This window comes from Hyperolius riggenbachi, chromosome 10 (assembly GCF_040937935.1).
Source record: "Hyperolius riggenbachi isolate aHypRig1 chromosome 10, aHypRig1.pri, whole genome shotgun sequence".
Lineage (NCBI taxonomy): Eukaryota > Metazoa > Chordata > Amphibia > Anura > Hyperoliidae > Hyperolius > Hyperolius riggenbachi.
In genome coordinates this window covers 146,266,879-146,282,065 of record NC_090655.1, presented here as the reverse complement: position 1 = coordinate 146,282,065, position 15,187 = coordinate 146,266,879, and the positions used below count along the sequence as shown (strand labels likewise).

The 15,187-nt window shown below is 41.2% G+C and overlaps 1 protein-coding gene across 6 annotated transcripts in view; it reads right to left on the bottom strand.

Moving 5' to 3' along the window:
- Nucleotides 1-15,187, bottom strand: part of LDB3 (LIM domain binding 3) — a 332,821-nt gene that overhangs the window by 16,249 nt on the left and 301,385 nt on the right. For all 6 annotated transcript variants that reach the window (XM_068258597.1, XM_068258596.1, XM_068258600.1 and 3 more), the window contains one exon: nucleotides 7,042-7,162. In XM_068258597.1, the coding sequence (XP_068114698.1) occupies nucleotides 7,042-7,162 (121 nt within the window). The remainder of the gene's footprint in view (nucleotides 1-7,041; nucleotides 7,163-15,187) is intronic.

The following is a 15,187-nucleotide window of genomic DNA, read 5'->3' as shown; positions in this document are numbered from 1 at the left end:
TTATTTGTAAAAAAATGTTTGGAATCATGTATGGTTTTTCGTTCCACTTCTCACGTGTACACCACTTTGTATTGGTCTTTCATGTGAAATTCCAATAAAATTGATTCATGTTTGTGGCAGTAATGTGACAAAATGTGGAAGACTTCATGGGGGCAGAATACTTTTGCAACCCACTGTATGTTTGGGCAAGCATACCATTTAAAAAAAAATATTGGACTGTATGAGAACAAATGCCTTCTTCTTCCTGCAGGTAAAACGTTACTCCATAAAGGACACCTGAGGTGAAAATAATCTAATGAAATAAACAATTGTATCTATCTTCATTCTCCTAAAAATGACTTTTTAAGATATTCCACAGTTTTATTTTGTTTAAATCTACTTTTTAAGTTTTAACTGTTTTATTGTTTTTGTTCAATGACATTAGTTGAAGTATGCCAGAGCTAAAATCTATGAACTTTTGATCCTTTTTATCTCTTTCCTGCCCTCAGAAGCCATTTTCTGCTAGGAAAGTGTTTTATAGTTGCAATTTCTTATCAGTGAGGGTCACATTGTAGTCACTTCCTGTCTGAGTCAGGACTGAGTGAGCCACTTACATACCTGATATTTAACTCTTTCAGGCAGAGAAAGAAAACATGGAACACAGCATAGTTATTTTTGTGCTAAGCAGTGTACATATCCATGTCTTTCTCATCATGTCACATGTCACCTCAGGCATCCTTTAACCACTTCCTGCCCTATGACGCAAAAATAAGTCTCTGCGCTCTCCTTCCTACAAAATCTTACATAACATTGTTTATTTATCTCTGACCTGATAACATAACTGCCGAGTTGTAAAATAATGACAGCGAACCCCTCTTCTCCTCCCAGGGAATTCAATGGCAGAGTTAATTAGTAAACAAGTCTGAAATACAAATTCCTGGAGCAGACATTAGCAGATTGTATACATTACTAAGGGTGGCCATACACTTGTAGATTTGCAGCAGATTCGACCATCAGATCGATTTCTGTCAGAATCCTGTCAAGTTGAATCTGACAGGAATCTATCTGATGTGTGCAACACACTGGAAACAGATTTCCAAAAGATTTCAGAATGGAAATTGGAAATCGATCTAAATGCATTATTGGACCATTAAATCCAATGCAAATCTATGGGCCATCGATCAAAATTGGCCACAAATCGATCCATAGATTTGATAGAATCGATTTCCGATCGATTCCATGGCTGAAATCAACCAGTGTATGTGTGAGAAAACGCGGAAAAGCCGCTGCGTGTGCTCAGAACAAGGCGGCTGATTCCGCATCCAACGCGGCGGTTTGCACACGTGGGCCTACATCTGCCAGTATGGCTAAACGCAGAGAAACCGCCGAATGCGCTGATAGCGGTGCGGTTGGTTCCGCGTCCAGTGCGGCAGGTGGTACACAACACATGTCTGGTGTGGCTGGGACTGATAGGCCACACAGGTTCAGAAGGACGCACGCGCGCGCTGAGAGGCAGAACTTTTATGACAGCCAGAAAGGAGTCAGCTGACCAAGCCGGTCAGCTGAAGATTCAACCAGTTCCCATTGGTCCAGCACTTAGGGGAGGCGCTGGAGAGCGCTGTGCTATATATACCGGGTGCTGGTCATTCACTGGTTGTCTGCCGTTGCGATCACTATGTGGAAGCACTCAGACCTTATTGTCAGATTTTGGGTTATCATTCTGTTATACTCCAGACTAGTTCCAGGGTGTTGATGATCAAGGACCTCACACCCAAGATTAGGGACTTGTGTCCCCATTCTGTTATATGTCAGACTAGTTCCAGGGTGTTGATGATCACGGAGCTCACACCCAAGACTAGGCATTGTTTATTACCTGTTATGACTTATTGCTGTCTTGACCACTCTTCTGTTCACTGATTCGGTACTTCGCTATATCTGATACTCTGTTGCCAAACCCTGCTTGCCTTAGGATTACCGAATCAGCCTCCTGTCTTTGTACTTTGTATGTCCGTGTGTTGCCGACCTTGCTTGCCTGACCTTGAGAACTATCTCCTCAGTTAAGAGATAGTTCACAGATCAGTCAGTGACATCTTCCATTGGTGTCACTCACGCTCTGGTCCTTTCCTCTCCCAGTCTGACTCCTCCCTGCGAGAGATTCTCAGGCTGCTGAAAGGTACTCATTCTATAGTGCAGTATTCCGTACTGCCTTTGTACCTGTCCTCCTGATATTGTTCTCAAAGTTTTACTGTTGCACCAAACACTCATATTACTCAGGTGTCCAGAGGTTAGTAATATATCTGATTATCGGTGAGACTGCAGATCATCAATAATCAGGTATATATCTGTATTCTTGGTAATACTGCAGATCACCAATGATCAGACCCTTCATAGAGCAACTCACCGGAGGATGCGGCCCAGACCGGCCTGAAATCGCCTCTGTGGTATATGGCCACCCCACTATCTCCACCTGGTTGAACTCGATGGACGTATGTCTTTTTTCAACCCAAATAACTATGTTACTATGTAACAGTTCACAGTCGTCTAGAAGTACAAAAAGGGGCTTCCATAACGTAAAAGTGTATTTTATTAAAAAATATAGGCTTACACCTTTAAAATAGTTGTCAATAGTTGTCATGTTGAGCAGGGCAGAATCTGGGCGGGTCCTCAAGTGTTGAAGGTATATTGAAGACTTGCTAATTATGTGGGAGGGCAGTACATCAGACTTTGAGAAATACATCCAGTTTTTGAATAATAATGATTTAAATATTGAGCTGAATGCTGTCAGTAGCCTTGAGAGTGTGGTCTTTCTGGACTTGGAGATCCACAAGGGGGAGAATGGACTGTGGACCAGGACACACTTCAAGGGTACGGACAGGAATGGCTTTATACCCATTACAAGTTGCCATCACCCCAATGGATGAAGGCAGTCCCCAAGGGGCGGTTTCTGCTTATTAGGAGAAACTGCACCAATATGGAGGACTATAATGAACAATCAATCAGATTAGCTCAGAGGTTTAGTGATAAAGGGTACTCTCCTGCTGAGATAGAAGCCCAGAGAACAGAAGTGGGTGCAGTGGAGCGAAGCGACACTTTTCAGGCAAGACCCAGGAATACACAGGGTATGGACTTTGGTTGCTTAACAGAATTCAGTAGACAACATAGACAACTGGAAAGTATTATTAAAAGACATTGGGGTATACTTAAACAGGACCCCATTTTGGGGAAGGCTCTGCCGGATAGACCCAAGTTCCTATATAAAAAGGTCCCGAACTTAAAACATTACCTGGAGTCCATGGTAAGAAGATGGATTCTACCTTTGTAGAAGCTGTAGAGCTTGCAAGGAGGGCTATACAATTAAGCCCAAGGAAGTTAGGTCTTATGCCAATAATAAAACATTTAAAGTTAGGGGGTTTATAACCTGCAATACACCCCATGCGGTGTATCTGATGTGGTGTACTTGTGGGTTACAGTATCTGGGCCGGACGACCAGGGCACTGTGTAAGAGATGGGGAGAACACATTAATAATATAGGAAAAGATTTTATACAGCATAGTGTCTCTCAACATTTTTTGGAACAACATGGAGCGAACTGTAGGGGGTTGAAAATATGTGGGGTGGAAAAAACGGTACCTGGGTGGAGAGGGTGGAGAGGGTGTAATAAGGAAATAGCTGTGTCCAGGTTGGGGAAGCAGTGGATCTTCAACATGGAGACACTCAAACCAAAAGGCCTTAATATTGAAATTGATCTCAACTGTTTTATCAGTAATAGTTAGGTGGGGTGATGACGTGCTTCGGGGGCTGCCTCAGCATGATATCGCAGCGATCTGGAACTAGGTTCCTTGATGGATGCTGCGAGTCATAGGTGCCCCCCAGCGGACCTTATGGGGGTAAACACCCACAGGCTATTGATAGGGGGAGTATAGTGGAGAAATGTGATATATGAATTTCTATTAATGTGAATTGTAAGGGTGATGGTATTCTTGGTTAGTTCACTTTCCCATGAGATTGGGGTCCCCCGATAGTATAGTCCCTCTGGGGACAAGGGTGGTAACAGGACACCATGGCATATTGTGTAGTAAAGATGCCCAAGTATACGGTGTGGCACTCATCCAGAGACCATAGCCTAATGTTGTGACAATCTGTATATAATTGAAGAAAGAATAAATGGTCTAACAATATCTACATTGGCCACATTGGCGGTCTGCGATTGATGGCACTGGTATTTGGCCGTAGTAGAGTGTTATTTACCATATTGGGTTTTGACTGCAGTAAGATGTGATAACCATTCATATTGAATAGATATGGACTGATGAATTAATGTGCCCGTTAGGGTATCTGGCTGCAGTAAAGTGTTATACACAACATAATAAGATTAATTTTGATCTTATCGCGGCATTGATGTTTGTATTTTATATTAGTTATATAGTATGCAGATAATTATGCTAAAATGACACCAGAAAAAGAATTGCCCGTGAAGGAGATATCTCCTAGTCTAATGGGAGTAGTTATTATTAATTACAGTTTTGTTCTTAATCGTATATTATTATGGAAGATTGTAAATGTCTTATGAAGATATGTTTGAATTTCCTGTAAGGGGATTGCGGCGTGTGATCACGCTATCTAGGCATGTGGATTGGCCAAGGGGAGGCTAATTTGCATGCGATATTAGGATTTAACTTTGTCGCATCTGAGGCTCCGTAGCTCCATGATGAGTTGTTTTACAATGTAACGCGTAGGGCGGAGCTACGGAGCGACAACGTCATACAGAGCGCTGGCTGGACGCGGCCGGTGTTGCAACTAATTTGAGCGGAGTGGCGTCTATGTGATTGTGAACGGGCGTCGAGCTGCGGTGCTAGCAGTGTGTTACACACACCCTTATACCCGCACATAGTTTGGCCACATACCGCAAACCCTATAATACCATATGGGTTCTGTGTATTATATTTTTAACGCATGTCACCGAGTTGTATGACTGGTTGACAACTATTTTAAATACACTTTTACGCTATGGAAGCCCCTTTTTGTACTTCTAGATGACTGTTAACTGTTGGAGGTTGCCAGGTGGAGGCAGTGGGGTGGCCATATACTCCAGAGGCGATTTGAGGCCGGTCTGAGCTGCATCCTTCGGTGAGTTGCTCTATGAAGGGGGGGGGGGGGGGGGGGCCCTATGATGACATTCTAAAGTGATGAACTGTTGATGAGCGCTATCTGGAAATCTGTTTAATATTGTTGAAGATATACATGCATCTTACCAGAGCGATCCGCCCTTGGAGTGGGCATTAACAGTCATATTTGAACTTTCACTATCAGTGCATACATAGTGCCATATAATATTTCTGTACATCAAGCGCTGCTTTATTTTGTTGTTGGAACATCTAATATGTTACCAAAACAAATTAACTGTTTAAATAAACAGGATGAATAGACAAATAAAATGTGTGAGTTTCATGTATAATAGAACTGTTTACATTAAATATATAATGCATGAAGGTGGATAAATTGTGTATTTTTTCACTTTTTGCCTTATTTTCCTTTTAAAATGCATAGAAATAAGGCAATTACTAATAACAAATATCAGCTACAAAACATCTAATTTGTCCTGAAAAAAACAATATGTAGATCATTTAGTTGTGATAATTATTGATAAAGTTATTGCCAAAGTAATCAGAGCTGAGCTGAACTGTGAAAATTTAACAGGGTAGTGAAGTGGTTAAACATCATATGAAAATCACTCTGTCAGCAGTCAAAATATTTTGTTCTAGATCATTTTCCTATGCCACACACAAAATTCTATGTGCTAAAACTTACACAACTGTGATATAAAACCTTTATCTAGTGTGTTAATGTTAAACAACTAGGCTACAATGCTAAAGACTTTGCTGGGACACCTGAAGTGACAGGGGTATGGAGTCTGGACTATAAATTTCCTTTTTAACAATACAAATTGCCTGGCTGTGCTGCTGATCCTGTGCCTTTAATACTTTTTTTGCCATAGACCCTGAACAAGCATGCAGATCAAATGTCTGAGTGAAGTTTGTTGCATGCTTGTTACAGGTGTGGGGATGAGACACCGCTGATGCATGAAAGCTCAGAAGGATGCCAAGCAACTGGTATTGTTCAAAACTAAATAAATATGGCAAACTCCGTATCTCTCTCTGTTCAGGTGTAATTGGTATATTTATTTTTTTATTTGTTTCATTAAGAAATAACAGCTGAACTATACATTCACATTAAAGGACCAGGCTTAATATACATAAATCACAATATTTAACAGCATAAATCACATAGTTAAGTATTAGAAGAACAGCTGTACATCATTTATCAAAAAGTGCAAAAACAAAAAACAAGCAATTTACATAAAGCTTGTAGGTAAAGAAAAAAGGGAAATATACCCCATAGATATTTATAAGTTCAGGTGTACTTCACTGCTAGATTGGGTGAGTAATGTGAACTATTTAAAGGACCTCTGTCGCGAAAATCTTACAATTTAAAATACATGTTAAGATATACACATAAGAAGTATGTTTCTTCCGGAGTTAAATGAGCCATAAATTACTTTTCTCCTATGTTGCTGTCACTTACAGTAAGTAGTAGAAATCTGACATTACCGACAGATTTTGGACTAGCCCATCTTCTCATAGGGAGTTCTTAGGGTTTTCTTTATTTTTAAAAGCACTTAGTGAATGGCAGTTGCTCCATCCAACTGCCAAAAACGTCTACAGTGAGCAGGGAGGCTGTCCAGCATCTTTGTGTAAATCCTTTTCAGGGAGTGTCTTCATAAAGAATAAAGGCCATGCTGAGAAACCCCCATGAAGAGATGGACTAGTCCAAAACCTGTCTGTAATGTCAGATTTCTACTAGTTACTGTAAGTGACAGCAACATAGTAGAGAAGTCATTTATTGCTCATTTTACTCTGGAAGGAATGTACTTCTTATTTGTATGTGTTTTGAATTTTAAGATTTTTGCGACAGTTCCTCTTTAATGCAGTTTATAAAGTGCTTTGGAGAAATGTCAGTCCATTACAAATACATAATAATAACTTCAACAATTCTCTTCATTACCTTTTTCACAGTATGGCTCCCCATCCTCCATATGGAAGAGACTATTACCAAATGGCTTCCTGCAAGCAGCACAGACAAAGCAGGTGGTGTGCCAGGTCTGCCTCAGAGCATGCATCACTTCCTGTAAAAAAACATTTGATCACCTTTACAAATGTTTCAAATGAACACTGAAAATTTAAATCACATGATAAACTGTATTGCAAGCTTGAGAGTGAACATGCCTAAAAATGTAATTTTGGATGTCCGTAACTACTGCAAATCAAGATGTTATCTATGTCTTAACCACTTTACCCCCGCCCGTACGAATTTCTCCATCCCTTTTTCCATCCTTTAACCCCCAGGGATGGAGAAATCCGTACTTTCCGCGCTTCCGCCGCTGCCCGCGCTCCCGCTCGCTCTAGCGCGCATTCCTGCGGGTAAACACGCCGCTGGCCGCTCGCCCGGAGATCAATGAACGGGAAAATCCATTCCCGTTCGTTGATCTAAGCCCCGCAATGATCCGCTGCTTTTCCGCTAAGCAGCGCGATCATTGTGAAAAAAAAAACTTACCCAGTCTCCTACTACTTCCTCCAAGTGTCCTTCCGGACGCTTGGAGGTCGCATTAAACAAAAAGTTACTGTTGCCATCTTGTGGCAAAATAGTAAAACTACACCCTAAACATTTTTCACATACAAATGAATTAGTTATACACAAAAAATTAACTCATTACCTCCCACACTCCCCATTTTTTTTTTTTTTTTTGTAATTAAAGTTTTTTTTAAAGATGTACAATTAAAAAAAATACATAAATATTTACCTTAGGGACTGAACTTTTTAAATATTTATGTCAGGAGGGTACAACACTGTTACTTTATAAACTATGGGCTTGTAATTAGGGGTGGACGCAAAACTGAAAAAAATACACCTTTATTTCCAAATAAAATATTGGCGCCAAACATTGTGATAGGGACATAATTTAAACGGTTTTATAACCGGGACAAAAGGGCAAATAAATTTCATGGGTTTTAATTACAGTAGCATGCATTATTTAAAAACTATAATGGCCGAAAACTGAAAAATAATTAATTTTTTCCCACATTTTTCCTATTTTCCCATTAAAACACATTTAGAATAAAATAATTCTTGGCATAATGTCCCACCTAAAGAAAGCCTAATTGGTGGCGGAAAAAACTAGATATAGTTCATTTCATTGCGATAAGTAATGATAAAGTTATAGACGAATGAATGGAAGGAGCGCTGAAAGGTGAAAATTGCTCTGGTGCTCAGGGGGTAAAACCCCTCAGTGGTGAAGTGGTTAATATGAGTCATCATTTATTATAGTTTTTTTTTCTGTGCCTCTTTGGACCATGTTGCGTGAGAAAATTACCATTCGCGACTACTAATAATCCAAGATGCAGTTACTAATGTTATGCAATATAGTCACCATGCTAGATAACAGCATCTGGTTGTTCGCGCTCTAGTATCCTATAGTTGTTAGCAGCTGCATTGAATAACTTTATTAGCAATGGAAGCAGAAAATTTGGGCGCATGCAGCTACTGGACAATTTGGGTGTCCCCTCATTCTTTCATGTCTCAGTTTTTCAAATACAGGGATCAGAATATGAAATGTTTGCAAAACCACAATGCAGTGCAAGCACTGCTCAAACCAAGCTCATATGCAACTGAACCCCCCATTTTATCCCAAGCACTGAGATATCTATCCCATGATTTCCTTTTTTCCACAAACCAGAGATGACAGTGTTTTATACCATGCATTTAATAAAAACCACCAAATGTAAAACCACTGTATGTACGTTTGAATAAATGGTTGGGTACATTTGAGATAAACAACAATGAAACATTTGTAAAGCACTTTTCTCCTGCAGAACCCAAAGCGTAAACTTTAACTAAGTTCTGAAAAGTTTCCCAACACCTCCCAGTACACAACTGATACTTGTCCTCAAGCATTAGAACTCCCCCTTTGAATTATCTGATATGCTTATCTTGAGGTTTCAAGATTTACATATCAACTCCAAACAGTAGATGACTGCTCTTGGGACCAGTGATTGGCCACTCTGACAGTCACATAAGTGGATATTTTGCCCACATCCAAGAAGCATTAAGATTTAGGAGATCAAGTAATGCCAGAGTGGGGAGAATAAATGTAATTTACCACTAACACTTTATTGTTTTGGGCTGTGCACACGGGGACAGGGAGAGAGGGGAATGAGGGCTATTTATTCAAAATGTATTTTAGATTTACTTTAAGATTACATTACTGCTTTACACTAATTGCATAGTCCCAACCCCCCAAAGCCGGAGTTGGGCAGATTTATCAAAATCAGTGCAAGGCAAAGTGAAGCAAAACGAGTGCAAAAGCAGAGTAGCACCTCAGATACATTTTTCAGTAATTGTTGTAAGCTCCTTTTCCTCTTTGCGCCAGTTTTGCTCATATTCTCCTCGCGCTGAGTTTAATCACGCATACACGCACACACTTACAACGCTGTGCTTCAACCAAGAATAAATGTAAGATTTGCAGCATATTAGAAAAATAATAAAAGTAGGATTTCCTGGACTCAATCATAGCTTGTTATTAAAAAAAAAAAGAAAAAATAGTAGAAATATAAAGAACTCTTTCTTGAAAATGCATTGGTCTTGCCAGAGTTCTTATCAGTAATTTGATAGACCTACTTGGAAGAAAATGTCTCCCATAAAATTAATAGAAGGTGTACTATGCAGTAAATTAAATTTACTTACTAATTCCCAAACATGTTTAGATAGACACTATCGTTATAAAACAGCTGCTGCTATATGGGACCCATATGATTAATCCTAAATAAAAAAAAAATGGGTTTCTGGCACCAGATGTAGCAAAGACAGGAATATTCAGCTTTGTTTGCCAAGCATGATTGCCACTGCCCTGAATGTTGTTTACTCCTAACTGGAAATAATGTCTAATCTTGCAGATAGAGAAGGCATCCATAGGAGACTCACTTCCCAGAAATGGTTCCCAAGTGTTTGTCACTCCTCTTCTAATGCAGGAGTGAGTATAGCAAAATAAGGTCATGCAGTTTTTTTGTTGTTTTGCCAGGCTTCTTCTAATCTAGCTAATGTGGTGCATTGTGACCTTGTAATGCACTGTTGGGTCTATTCACAGCTTTGGAGTAATATCTAGACAGTCTGTGTGAAATATATGACCTAACACATGCTTTCCAGCCTTATTTTTCACTATGAGCCCTCATTTAGACACAGACTTTTTTATATGCATTTAATAGAACATTGTTTTATATAAATTTTACCCAAAACATTTTGTTTAAAAAAAATCAGTTATTGTTAAATAAAATAGGAAAATGGCTGCTAAATGAAATCATATCTTCTCAATCTTGCCTCAGCAAGCTCCAGCTGCTTGCACACTGCCTCTTCCACCCTTTCCAGTCAGCCTGAAACCATGATAGGTTGCCAGTTAGCAGGGATGTATGGGCTCAGCTGACAGGGCAATCATGCTTATGTGACTGAAGGGGGAGTGGTTTGGTGTGGCTGGAAGTGAGTCTGGTGTGAGCAAGCAGTTATCTGTATGTAAGTATATCTAAACCCAAGGAGCACATTGTTCACTTTTTTATTTTGCATAAAAAACTAAAGGGAATTTTGCAAACAAACTTATGCATAATTTGTTTAAAAGTAATATCCTGTGACAGTGGTGCCTGAACGGGGACTTTCAAGAAATGTGTGTGTTTAAAAAAGGAGGATGTTGCATTGAAAACTGCGACATCCTCCTTGGTAGCTTGCCTACTAACAGACTGGTTCTTCTCCAATCCATTTTTAACAAGTAAATCAACTTATCTACCTCTCCCCATGTTTATGTCTACTAATCCCTACAGATAACTAATAACTCAAAGATTCCAGTTTAAGCTGCAAACTCATGTTTAAAGTACTCCATGACCTGTCCCCTCAATACATATTCTCCTTAATCTCCAGAAGTTATCTCTTGAACCAAGGTCTGCACTTTGAACTTGAAACTCTTATCGCCTCCACTATGGTCACCTTTTAACACTCTTGTACCCAGAGGGTTTTCACCGGATCCAACCCTCCTATGGAACACTCTTCCATATTATGGTCATCATGCTCTGAGTCTTTAAGCCTTCAAACATACCATTAAAAAACACCTCCTCACAAGCACATAACATCTGCCTACTCCTAATCCAGATGTCAAATAACCTACTGCCTCTTTGGCTCCAACTGTGTCTTATTCCCTAGTGTTTTCAGCCTCCTCTACTCTCAGTTGTAAACTCTTAAGAGCAGGGAAGTGTTCTCCCCCTACTGTGTTTTAATTTGCATCATTGCATCTACCTAGCATTTTCTGTGTTTGTGAATATTTTGTACTTTATATTATATGCATGTACTTAAAGGAACACTATCGATTAAAATAACTTTTTTTAATGTTGTATGTTAGGGCACACATTACTACAAGTGCTAGGTGCAATTTGTTTCTGCACACAGCTCTGCCTCTCTGCTGTAAAATCATCCTGTCAGTTCCAGGTACAAAAAATGTTGGGCTCTGCAGGACTAGACCATGTTCCTGCACAGTGGGGTTGCTTTCAACCCCTCAGTGTATAGTCTAGTAATCAGCTACCTGAAATAATCTTATTCAGATGGTGGTAAGGGGTTAAAATGCCAGCAATGTGTGTTTATTGTCTTCACTTCTTTAAAGGTGCGTACACACACACTACTTCCGCCAACGACGGGTCTTTCAGACCCTCCCACTGGGCGGACTTTCAGCCGATAGTAGCGCATGTGTACGCGCTGCCGGAAGACGGATCGTTCAGAAACAGCCTTATCAGTCTGCCAACAGCGCATACACACGAGCTACTGTTGGCTGAATGTCCGCCTAGTGGGAGGGTCTGACAGACCCGTCGTTGGCAGAAGTAGTGCGTGTGTACGCACCTTAACTGTTTACAAAGGCATTATCAGGGTCTCTATCAGTATGTCTCTCCCTCCCAGCATGGACAACACACAGCAGCCAGGAGTGTAACATCACAAGAAGCCCGTCAGTCAGGAGTAGTGTATTCGTATCTCTCTGACTGTTAGTTATATTACAGAAATATTACAGCACATTATTATTATTATTATTATTATTTATATAGCGCCGACATATTACGCAGCGCTGTACAGTGTATATATATATATCTTGTCACTAACTGTCCCTCAAAGGAGCTCACAATCTAATCCCTACTATTGCCATATGTCTATATTATGCAGTGTAAGTACTGTAGTCTAGGGCCAATTTTAGGGGGAGCCAATTAACTTATGTTTTTGGAATGTTGGAGGAAACCGGAGTACCCGCAGGAAACCCACGCAGACACGGAGAGAACATACAAACTCTTTGCAGATAGTGCCCTGGCTGGTATTCGAACCAGGGACCCAGCGCTGCAAGGCGAGAGAGCTAACCACTACGCCTCCGTGCTGCCCACACACATCTAGCTATCTGTTACCTTTTCAGATCAGCCTCCTCATCAGACTCCCCACACAGAGACACAGTGAAGTATATTTGTGAGCTGTGTGAGGAATGAAGGATGATTTTAAAGCAGGGAGAGAGGGAGAGAGTAGTAGTAATTAAGATGGTAGGAGGCGCCCCAATTGTGATACAATGTGCAGTGTTCTCCCCAGAATTTTTTTCCAGCCGGGTGGCATGAAAAAGTAGCCGGGTGGGAAATTAAGGTCACAATGGGTGACCTCTGCTACTAGGGTGATGTCTGCTACTACTAGGCAAAAATGGGCAGGGAGGATCATGCTAGGTGCTGCTCGCTAGGGAGAAGATTAGGTGGATCACGCTGGTTGTTACTTGGTGAGGTAATAATGCTAGGCACTGCCAATAGGGGTAGAGGATTACACTAAATGATGCTAATGGATTAAGAGGCATCTTGCACGGAGTGGTGCTGTTTTGATGGGCAATCCGATAAAGTGCTGCCAAAGCCGGATTAATACAAGAAAGGGGCTGTAGACAGGGTGACTAATTTAGGCCCAAAAACCACACATGCCCACAAACTGTTCTGTTATCTCATTCAAAAAGTCACAGAATAGTTTTGGCTGACATGGTGGTAGTAAACCCCTGTAGACATGTTTGTTGTGTGTCTATGCTAAACATCATGCACTACAAAAGAAAATAAAAGTGCTTGGGGGTTTCTGCTGTGGCTTCTCCCCTTAAACAAATTCAAGCAGTGGTAAGCAGACATACATATACAGGAAATACAGTATATGGAGGATAGAGGGGGTTGAGTAGAAAAAGTGAATACAAACTGAAGGGAAGAGGAATAGGTGTGAGTGTCTGGGAGGGAGAAAGATTGTCTTTGAGGGACAGAGTGTGTGTGAAAAAGACTGGGAAAGGGGAAAGAAAAAAAGAGGGAGAAAGTGTGTAGACAGACAGAGAGGGAAATGTGAGGGAGAGTGAGAAACAGACTAATGCAGGAATGAAAATGTGTGAGTGCACAGCACACTGCAGGAAGTCTGCAGACTGATGTCCAGGACAGCTAGATTCACAGCTATGTAACGTCTCCGGCAGAGCAGTGGGGGAAGGGAAGCAGTAGTAGCTGCCTGTAAAGTTTTCTAATACTTGTTTTAGTCGCACAGAGATGGCAGCTGACAATCACCACAGGGATTCCATTGCTGGGGGACCATTATTACCGCTATAAGATAACCATCTGCCCTGCTGTTGCTCTCCCCGGCAGGAACGAGTTACACACTATTCTCTATGTGCTCTGATCTCTAATCGGGGGAGGCTGGAGCACGTGCTGGGAAATTCCCTGCATGATAGGAAGACAGGAGGAGGAGAGCCCATCCTCTGCACTACTCCGTCTCGGGCAGATCAGTGACTCCAGAGGGAACACAGCAAGTCCACATTCTCTCAGCCCTTTCTCTGTGTGCTCCGACTCCTTCAAAGCTCCCGCGGTGGCTTATAATGTCAGTTCTGATACGCAGGAGCTGAGGAGGAGGGCGGAGATAGTGTTAGAGTGACAGCGGGCCAGCTCCAATGCCACAGCCACTGCACATAGTGCTGGATGAGTGTGGAGGACGGCATGCCGTAGACAGGGGGGACCTGAGACCAGCCGGGCGGGGACTGAGACCAGCCGGGCGCTCCGCCCAGTTAAAAGGCTCTGGGGAGAACACTGATGTGTAGTGAGTGGGGGTAAATAATAGGAACAGTCTTACCTCATGATAAGAGGTTTAGATTTTTATTGTTAGACACCAATAAAAGGACAACATGTTTCATGGGACCTGCCCTCTTCATGATAAGAGGTTAAGATTTTTATTGTTAGACACCAATAAAAAGACAACACGTTGCACGAGACCTGCCCGCTTCCTCAGGTCAATACGAGACAGTGTCTGAGCTGTGTTCTATAGTTCTTTAAATAGAAGCCAGTGTCTTCTCCCATTTGCATTCAAATTACTTGAACGCCATATACATGCTGAATTAAACCATTATTAATCTGCTAACTCCCTGCTTGATCAGTTCCAGTCTGGCTTTCGCTCTAACCACTCCACAGAAACTGCCCTTACTGAAGTGGCTTAAAGGTAAATCCAAAGGTCAATTTTCCATACTCATCCTTCTTGACCTGTCATCAACATTTGATACTGCTGACCACACCTTAAAGAGGAACTCCAGCCTAAACAAACATACTGTCATTAAGTTGCATTAGTGATGTTAATTAAAATAGATAGGTAATATAATCTCTTACCCACACTGTTTTAAAAGAACGGGCAAATGTTTGATTTCATGATGGCAGCCATCTTTTTGGTTGAAAGGAGGTGACAGGGAGCACGAGACACAGTTCCAACTGTCCTGTGTCCTGATCACCTCTCCCAGTTGCTAGGCAACATGAATAACAACATAGGAAATCCCATCATGCTCTGCACAGCATCAGGGAGAAAAAGCCCGGGCTTTTTTTCTTTGATGGGTGGAGCTCAGCTAAAAATGCAGCTAAAAATGATGCTTTAGTAAGAAAAACAAAGTTCTGATGCTGTGAAACTGTTAAAGAAACACCACGCCTTTTCAGTTCTGTTGAGTAGATTTTTAGTCCGGAAGTTCACTTTAAGGGGCCCATACACTCGCAAATTGATTGCCCGATCGATCGATTGTAGCCGATTCCGATTGATTTTGATCGATTTCAATCGA